Below are 9,836 nucleotides of genomic sequence, written 5' to 3'. Positions count from 1 at the left end.
GAGGACCCTGAGGAAAAAGACTAGGGAAGAATGATGGTAAAGGAAGAAATAGTAGACAGTGGAAAAAAACAAAAAGCACATACATTTTCAAGAATAATTAAATATATAATAAGCATGTAACAGTAGAAGGAAGGTATTTAGGGGAAAGAAGGCAATTTTTTAAAGAGCAGAAATTTCAAAACAGAGTGGTGTGGAGGCTTGTGTCTGATTGTGCAGACTTCAAAATTAACTGAATAGCATCTTCCATGAGAATTAACTTGTCCATTTTTAGTTAAATCACTTTCTATAGTAAAATTCCTCAAAGGAAAATTATAAAATAGAGCTTATATATTGGAAGAGCTGCAACCTCAGTGTTGAGGAGGTTTCAACTTTTCCATACTGTATCATCTGCCTTATCATTATATTACATTTTGAAGTTACAAATGTGACATTTTATAAGAAGTGAATGCTTACAGCTTAAGACTGCAGAGGTACTGTGCCCCTCATTTCATTGTCAGGCAAACAACATGAAATGTTATCTCCTGTTTCTGTTCAGAATATACATAGTATTTTCAAATAGCTGTAATGAATAATATTTGTTTTGCAATGACTCATATGTGTGCACTTATTGAGACTTTCTTACACATCCTGTATCTACAGACATGGCTGAATGGTAGGACTGTACTGGCTTGTGGTACTAAAGCCTCTATAACGTGTCCCAGATTCACAGGGTACTCACACATATCCAGTTATACACTTGAAACTGATTTAACAAAGCTGACATACAAATCTCACAAGAGCATGATTTGCCTATTGATGCTGCACCTGAAAAGCCTTGCATGTGGCATTCTTTCCAGCAAGTAAGCGGAATATACGCAAATAAAGAAAGTTCATCAGATATCCCAGGATCAGATAGAGGTATGTGAAAAACCTCATACAGTTAAAACTGCTTGCCAAACTATGTCTTCTGAGTGCTGCCTCTAAACAGATACACAATAGTGGGGACTGTCATATCCCTGACCTAAACAGGCATAAATCCATTGGAAACAGTGGGCCTGTGCAGTGGACCTCATTAACCTGAAGACCCAAATTTGGCCCAGGGTATCAAAACTCTCTAATCTGGCTCCTCAACCAATACAGACTTAGGAGGAGACCTCTGCCTCTAGCAGGAAAAATTATTTTGCATGGCAGCTGCTACTAATCCCTTAGATACACACTGTTCCATGCACTTTGTTTTACTTTTTGGGTTGACAAGCAGAACTGAAACGTTAAGTTTTATGTCTATGTCTTTAGGATTATGTCTACCTAATTCCTACATAGAACAAAGAGCAAGTTACCATTTTGTAAAAACAAAACCTCATAAACCTTTGTCCTGGCAATTTTGTTATTTGAAACATATTACAAAGTCCAGTTAAAATGTATTGACAACCATTCTACGACTTCAAGAAGAACTAAGTCCAAGAGCTTCCCCACAATACAAATCGTGACTATTATAGCCCATTACTGAGCCGACAGCAACACACAATTACTGTGAAGCACTGTCTTCATAGACAATGACTTTACTCTTTACTTAATAGTTTTAAAATGTCATAGAATACAAAACTCACAAAAAAGAAAACACTGATGCACTCCAAGAAGAGACAGCATCAGAAGTAACATTCTACTTTGATTATTAGAGAGAAATGTTGGTCAGGAGATAAAATGAAGGAAATAACGGTCTTCAAATACTGTGACTGATTTTACAAAAATACGTTGGATTTCAGCAAAGTACAATGGAAAATTAACTCTTGGTAAGGTGAAGCATAAACAGGAAAATTCCCTTGAATGTGGTTTCCATGACACAAAGCAGATCTGTGTCATTAAAGTGTTTTCTTCTGCCTGCAACAAGATTTTATTTCTTCAGAAAAAGGGTATTTTTTCCTAAAGTTGACTTGATTTGGCTTTTTTTTTGCAAAAAATTGTTTCAGATATACTTAATCAATATTTAAAAGACGCATTTAGTCCACATAAACTGTTAAATCACTGGAAGGTAGAAAATGAGACAAATTTAAAAAAGAAAAAAAAAGAAAAAAAAGCTAGTCACAACTGATTCTTCATACTAGAAGATTTCTGATGATTTTTGTTAAAAAATAAAGTTCCAGGTTGCAATTCAAATTCAGCTACCAGCAACTTTTCATCACTTCCATGATAAATATCCTCTTGATTTTTGCTCTGGTCACTCCAGTCCTTTACTTTTCCGAGTTTTGCCAGTTTTCTATTCTTAATATAAATTGAAGAATCAGTTTTACAAGCTTTTGAGAGTTGCTGGAAATTTTTATTGTTTTTAACTGAATGGCTAAAAGATACTTTATTAGTACTGAGGTGGTTTTTTGATGTCTTTTTGTTGGGGTTTTTTTTTGCCTCCACGGCACATTGGGAAAACAGGACTGTGGACGCTTACCAAGTTTTACACATCTCTGTCAGTAAACTTGACATGAGAGTTGTTGCCAAGCAAGGGGGTAATAAGAGGTAAGATCATAATCATCGTGCACTTTCTTGATATGCTGTAATCAAATGTGGCAGATTTAGGATGTTCAGAAGGAACTGTGCTAGAATCTCTAAGCAAGCACTAATGGAAAGGTTAATATGATGGTAGTTAGCAGACACCAGCAAAAGCAGTTTGTCACTAGGACTGAATTTAAACCAGGCACATTCAAAGTCTTTAGCTCAAGGGGGCAATAAAAATATAGAATGGGTAGACTTAATACACTACTTCCTTTTTTATTGTCTAGCTACCAGAGGGTACCAATAATTTGTTATGTTTCATATTATATTTGGATGCATCTGTGAAATTCATTCGATAGAATAAACTCAAAGTATATTTTTATGCTAACAATACAGATTATACAAATGAAAATTGACAGTGACAAAAAGTCCTGATTTCTACAAAGAAGCCACATGAATTTTGGAAACATAAAATGAAATGGGCCAGCCCACAGTTTTAATATCTAAAACACTGATGGCATTGATGTACCTGCTGGTGTATGGTTCTAAAGAAATCTAAATTGTAGAACAAAAGCTGTCAGTCTTTCCCTCTTTTTTTATATGCAGCCATCCACACACAAAAGTGGCACGTTCTTAAAGCGATGGGGTTTGAATTGCGCGGCTTCTATTACTTATGCAAAATGGATGTTGAGCAGTCAAACTCCTATTCCTTTACACTGCAAACAAATCAATTAAGGTGGGTCTTATTCCAGTGAAAAAACATATAAAAGGATTTATGTGTGTTCAGTTCTGCAATTTAGATTTCAGTAAGATCACTTACTATCTGCAAAATTAGCACAACGTTGTCACATTAATTACAGTATTTAAAACCTGCCTATTTGAATTCAGCATCAGAGACCAATAGCTGATAGCTCTCCAGATTAAAGTTATCTGAATTTAGCCAGTGGGAGATACTATTCAAATAAATACCTCAAGAAGATGAAATCAAAAGCTCTGAAAATCACTGTAAAATCAACAGTGTTTACTCCAAGAAAGTAGAGGATCATACATTTTTAGAGCACAGATGGAAAACACCAACTTGAATATGTTTTGAAACACAAATTCCATGCTACCCCTTCTAAAAGAAGCTGTTTGTAGAAGCATGGTTTACATTAATCAGTACCTAACAATTTTACATACAACCTTTCTAAAATTCATTTGCATAATGATAATCCGCATATGGCAAGGTTTAAGTTATTTAAGCGGTGTTATATTTCACTATTTAGTCTTGCTTCACCACTGCTTTAGCAGTGAATCCTTATGGAGTGTAATACAGCTAATGAGGTAGCTTTTTAACTGAACAAACTGACAGGTCCCATATCTGCAGAGGCAGCTTGAAACCGTGCCCAACCTCTCGGCTTCCCAAGAGGCTTTTCAAAATTCAATAAATAACATCTGTAGGCGATGTTGGGTGCAGACCTAGCAGAGTGCGTCATAACACTGAGCTGGCAGAACAAAGAAACCATGACGACTGCCAAGTTTCCATGGCAACCGCTGCGAGGCTTGGAGAGTATAATAGCACATCAATCATTGTCCAAAAGAACTTCATTATCAGCAAGAAAAAAAACCCTTTAGGATCTGTTTAGTGTGCAATTGTGGGTTAACTCACCTCAAAGCCTTGCTCTCTAGCAAAAGTGGCAGCTTCCTGAAATAATAAAAAAAGAACAGTTAATTATAAAGTGCTAGATAATGAAGAAATAACACATTCTGAAACTCATTCAGCCAGTTTTCTTTTTACATGATTATCTCAATATACCCATATACAGTTGTTCAGTTCTGATAGTCACACCAAAGCTTCCCCCTCCTTCCTTCAAGACCGACAACAGTACAATGTCAACACACTTCACAAGTTCAAATAAAGAAGGTACAATATGTTTTTGCCAGGCGAGGAAAGTTACTTCTGGAGATAGGACTTTGACTAGGAAACCAGTACTTCAAATCCAGACAAACATCCTTTAGACATATTTTTAACTGAAATTGTAGCGTATCCCCATTTATCTATGGCACTTCATGGGATACAGGTTATCAAGCCATTTAAAAAAATAATTTGTCACCTACGGTACATTAAAAAACCAGGATGACAAAATGTGTTTGAACCCTTGCAGTGGAATCAGATGAGCATTTTAAAATACTCTTATGTCTTAATCACTGCTTTAGGCAATTTAGCTATGTTCTTTTGCTGAAAGAACAGAGGAAACATCAGGGTATCAGAATGTCCTCATTCCTTATTTATATTAACTGGAGCAATTAAAATCTGTTTTGAAATAAAAGCAAGGAGACAGAAGACAATAGCAATGTTTTTTCCCTTATTCACTTTCTACCTTAACATTGCAAATATTGCAGAAAGACCTCAAAGTCTTTATGTTTTTACTTGCATTTTTTGCAGATTATCTTTGCCAAGTGATATTAATAGAAGGATAAGTCTTGAGCCAAAATGGTGAGTTGATCCAACTAAACAAAAATAACTACTGTACCAAACCATTTAAGGCCAGTGTCCCCACGACAGCTTTTAATGCTGCAGAAAATACATACTTGTGGACCTATATGATCTGCCAGTTTGGGGGCAATATAAGAATTTGAAGTGGGTACAATTGATTATAACAACAGTAAGTTGAGGTTAATAAAATGTGATAAGCTGAAAAGCACAACTCCTCAGGCTGCTTCACTGCAGAAACATAAGGCTGACCGGGTTAGCCTTAGCTGATGTTGACAGAAAAACTGAATCATGGTCCTGACAATTGGGTGCGGGCAAGGTTAGCCACTTTGACAATTTACTTACAATTGAATTCCTTCTTGTACATCACACAGTCAATGACATTTGCTAGCCTGGCTGTCAAGAAGGAGTGTAGGGTTCAAAGATATCATGCAGTGTTTTCCTAAACCAGCATGTGATTAACAAAGCCTATGCTCGTATGAAAAAAGGAGCCTGCAAGCTTCCACTCTGAAGTGATGCACTTACAATGAACTGCAACACAATCAAGAAAGCCTCAAATGGGACCAGGACACAGAAATAAAATGAAAATAAGAGAAATAAGGGAGTGATAAAGGGGCAGAGAATAAGAAAATGGACTAAAAATAACGTACTGTTGCCAAATTGCTTCTTTCACCTCAGGTTTTTGGTTGTGCAATTGAAATTGGAAGTTACATTGATCTGTCCTAAGGGGATTTATTTAATGTCCCAGTGCAGCAGGACATTAACATCTGTGTTAAACTATTGTTTGGCCAGGAAACTGGACACCAGTACATTCTTACATCTGTGAAATAAAAACTATTCCAGTTAAGTAGTGTTTCCTTATGTGGGAGACTTTGAGAGAATTCATCTTAATTTTCTGTACTGGGGCACCCATGCATAGCACATGTGGCTTGAAAGACCCGTCCCTTCCACAAGAAAGAATAAATGATTGCACATTTGGTAAAAAGTATCTCATCTTCGGATTTTCCTGTTAGAGTGTCATCTTTTAGCCTGATCTGCTGCCTGGTTACATGAATAATGGTAGCTAGCATACAATCATAGATTTTCCTGCAATTGACCTCTTAATCTGAGAGTGTCTGAACACGTCAAAGAACAACAGCAATCTTAATTTTCTTCTCTCCTATCAACCAAACCACAGAATAACTCCTGAGTGAACAGCTTCTTTCAGTAAGGACTGTGCCTACAAACCCCTAAGAATCAGCCTCTCTCAGAATTACATCTCTTTAAGAATTAAGGCTTTTCCAGTAAAAAAGAAAATAAAGCTCAAACCACACGTTTGGAGACTACAGTTTGGCGTTTACAAAATGGTGAGAAATGTGAGGCAGGCCCTGAATGCCGGGGACAGTTCAAAGTAAATTAACCAGATAAAAGCGATGAGAACCTTTTAGTATCTATTCACAATAACAGTGAGAACAGGAAACAAGCAGACCCCATCTGTGCAGCCCTAGGGCACCTCACACTGAGCTCCACGTCTCTAATAAAGTAGTCAAGTTAAAATCTAAGTGGCTGTAACATGTGGAGACTGCTAGGGTTACAACGGCCAGCCAGGGCGTTCCCTGATGCAGGTGATAATCAGTATGATAATCACTATATTTACAGGCTTTCCATTTTATATCTGACATTGGAAATCACAAAGAAGGAGGGATTAAGGAAATAAACAACCTACACAGAAGCTTTACCGCTCCCCTGAGAATGCAGCATTTTCATTCATGCGTGACAGGCGACAACAGCAAAGCAAAACAGCGACAGAACAGAATTTTCTTAGGAGGCTTCATTTCACATCAGGAGTTCTTTCAGTTTTGATAAACTTTAGACATTATTCATTCATTACTCCAACTCAGCATTTTCAGAGCTGTTTTCCATTATTGTCTAGAACAGAACATCTCATTCCATAAAACCCTCTCCCCCACCTTTTTACTCTTTCTTACTACATATATTAAAACCTCACACTCCTTATTACATATAATCTTTTCACCAACCGCGACAGGGAATTTCTTGCCATATCACCTAAAGCAGAAATGGGATTTGTTATTAGTTATGAAACATTATTTGGCTCATGTAGTTTGGGGGAAAAAAAAATCCTAAGTACAATCAGGCTGAAAAAAACCTCGTTATTTAATGGGAGTAACACAATGTCACCAAAGTTAACACACACCCTCTCTTTGCACAATAGTGAGCAGTTTACACAGGAAAGCGAGATAAATTAAAGAGATAACAATAAAAAAAGACAACTTCCTTAGTACTGGCCTTGCTGTTATGTTAGAACTTGCTTGCTAGCCGAAAACTATTTTCATTCTTGCTTGTATTTTATTGCTCTTGGAGTCACAGTATTTAGTAAATGGAGCTGTCTGTAATCTACACTGGAGCTAATTGTAACAGGACTTGTTAAAATTCTGAGCCCTTTTATCACCAGCAATTCAAACTATTTGTTTATAAGTAAACAGAAACATACCCTCCAAACACAGAATTCATTAGCATCTGCATTCCTAGGAGTATTTGTTTGCCTCCTGCGTTAGAAGAATTTTATGATTATAGAGTTAAGATGGCTCAACTTCAATAATTGTACGTTCAGTTTGCCATAACACACAGAAGGCACACTATATATTAAATGTTCTCAACACATCCACATTTTTTTTGTTGGTACCACGGTTTTATGATGACTTGATCGAATTATAGCCAAAATGGTAACAACATGCATGTTGGGTTAAATTTAATTCATGTAGGCCAACATAAAACTCATGTGGTTGCACTGAACAGCATTTAAAACCATGTATTGCTGAAATTAGCTGACAAAGACTGTTTCAAAAGCACCACCAACAGTATTATCTACAATATGCATTTTAACCTTTATACAGACAAAAGGAGCACTGTAAACTAAATTTGCATTTCATTGCTGAAATCAACACTATCTCATAAAGAAATGATAAAACAGCAGGACAGCAATGATACCCTTGCACACTGAACACATTTCCCCTAATTACCCAAGAAAGCAAATGAAGGGGACACGGAAGCTAATCCCTCCCCTGCCATCCTTCTTGCTAGAGGAAATATCTCACAGAATAACCTAAACTCATATATTACAGTACTACCCTGTGCAGCTCTCCCTATTTCTTTATTTTTCCTTGGGGAAAAAAAAAATATAAATAAATTGGATTTGATTAAGTTTTTAAATTGGAGGATTACTGGCAGGTTTTGAGGGAGTTCCTATTGCAGTAACTGAGAACTTACTAACTTGCCCAAAATAAGGGCAAAACAAGCCCTATTCATTTTTTCAGGAATACCATCCTCTTCCTCTGCATAACAAATCTGTGACTTACTGGGTTCAGCCCAGCCCATGAATCAGTGTAATCTTAAACCCATCCAGCATGTGTAACTGCCAAGGAAGATCCTTGCAGTAAACTAGAGTGCATAACAACAAAAAGAAATAAAAAAGCAAACTTGAGTGGACTCACTCAACAAGAAACAATAAATGACTATGACCACCCACTTAATGTCTGCATTTGATGGAACCATTCCTACTGCTACCGACCATGTTTGATTATAACTTGAATAGTATTTCCACCACTATACCTTACAAGACTTTTTAAACTGCTAAAATCTTAAAAACAAACTTAAACATTTCCTTCTTCAGCTTCAGGCTACTGCTGTTGCATGGCTGTCTTCTAAGAAGTATGAATTGTTGGTTTTCTTCAATTTATATTGCTTCTTTGAGCACATTAAAGGCTATGATTATCTCGCTCAGATAATTCTCTTTTTCTTCAGTATAATAATTTAGTACTATCAATCCCACTCATGAGTTCATCTCTAAAATTGGTATAACTTTGTGCTCTTTGTATCCTCTCTTGCTTTTCTACAATTTGCCTTATTTGCTGCAACAAAGTGTTAGTTGCAGAAATTTTATTGAACATTAAAACCCTGTTATCTAAATGAAAAGGGTGACAAAAAAGTAAAATAAGCAAATGGATATATAGGGAAGACTTCCATGCAAGTGATGCAAACTGATATCTACAACTTTATTCTGTAGAAGGCTGACTCAATCAAAGTTGTATTATATTGACAATCTCCTTTATTAGAGATAGGTGCTAAAGTTTTGAATTTCTGAAATAGATGTTTTTATTCACTGTTTCCCAAAGGACAGTTTACTTGTAAAGCTTTCTAAAATAATAAAAAAAAGAGAAAACAAAGAGAAGTTAATGTATTATTTGTCTCACTGCACTAGAGAGACATGAAAGTCATCTGCTGTATTTAATATAATTACAAACACTTGTAGTTAAGCTTTCCTTAGGTAGGCATATTTGTTCATCCTATCTCTCTGTCCTATCTGTCATCTTTCCTTGTCCTTAACTAAGAGCTTTCTTATAAAATTCTCTGCTTTCAGAGCTATACTCTTAGTTTTATACACTCCATAGGTAGCAAGAACCTCTGATTTCAGCAGTATCTGTTGTGCCCAGTAATTCTGAATACAGGCCCTTACAAGACAGCTTTTATTAAAATCTCCCTCTTTTTTTTTTTGTCAGAAGCCAAGTCATGAAGAATACTACTGTCAAGTTCACCATGTGCCCTCCTTTTGGTATTTCCTTCATACAACACTTGTCACAGTGCAGGAGCTAAACTGGTTTCTAAGGAGGGGGTCTAGTGAGCTGTGCCATGCCATGTTTTCCACTCTTCCAGATCCAGGCCAGTTTACACTAAATATGACCCTGGAAATGTGGCTTAAGGCACAGAAAGGACAATGGATTTTCAGTTGCTGTCTTTGAATTATAACAAAGAGGTCATACATACACCCACTAACTTCATAACACAGTTGGTGGGGTGTTCTTATATCAAATCCAGGTATTTTATGCAGCCCATAAATTGCCCA

General features: G+C 36.4%; 1 protein-coding gene across 1 annotated transcript in view; it reads right to left on the bottom strand.

Annotated features, from left to right (window-relative positions):
• The window catches only part of ADK (adenosine kinase), a gene marked incomplete at its 5' end in the record, with an annotated part of 46,689 nt that extends 42,542 nt beyond the window's left edge, over positions 1-4,147 (bottom strand). The window contains one exon of the mRNA XM_010171523.1: positions 4,112-4,147. Coding sequence (XP_010169825.1) covers positions 4,112-4,147 — 36 coding nt within the window. The remainder of the gene's footprint in view (positions 1-4,111) is intronic.
• Between the last annotated feature and the right edge of the window lie 5,689 nt (positions 4,148-9,836).

Source organism: Antrostomus carolinensis, unplaced genomic scaffold (genome assembly GCF_000700745.2).
Source record: "Antrostomus carolinensis isolate BGI_N321 unplaced genomic scaffold, ASM70074v2 scaffold49607, whole genome shotgun sequence".
In the NCBI taxonomy this organism is placed as follows: Eukaryota; Metazoa; Chordata; class Aves; order Caprimulgiformes; family Caprimulgidae; genus Antrostomus; species Antrostomus carolinensis.
This window is presented reverse-complemented; position numbering and strand designations above follow the sequence as displayed.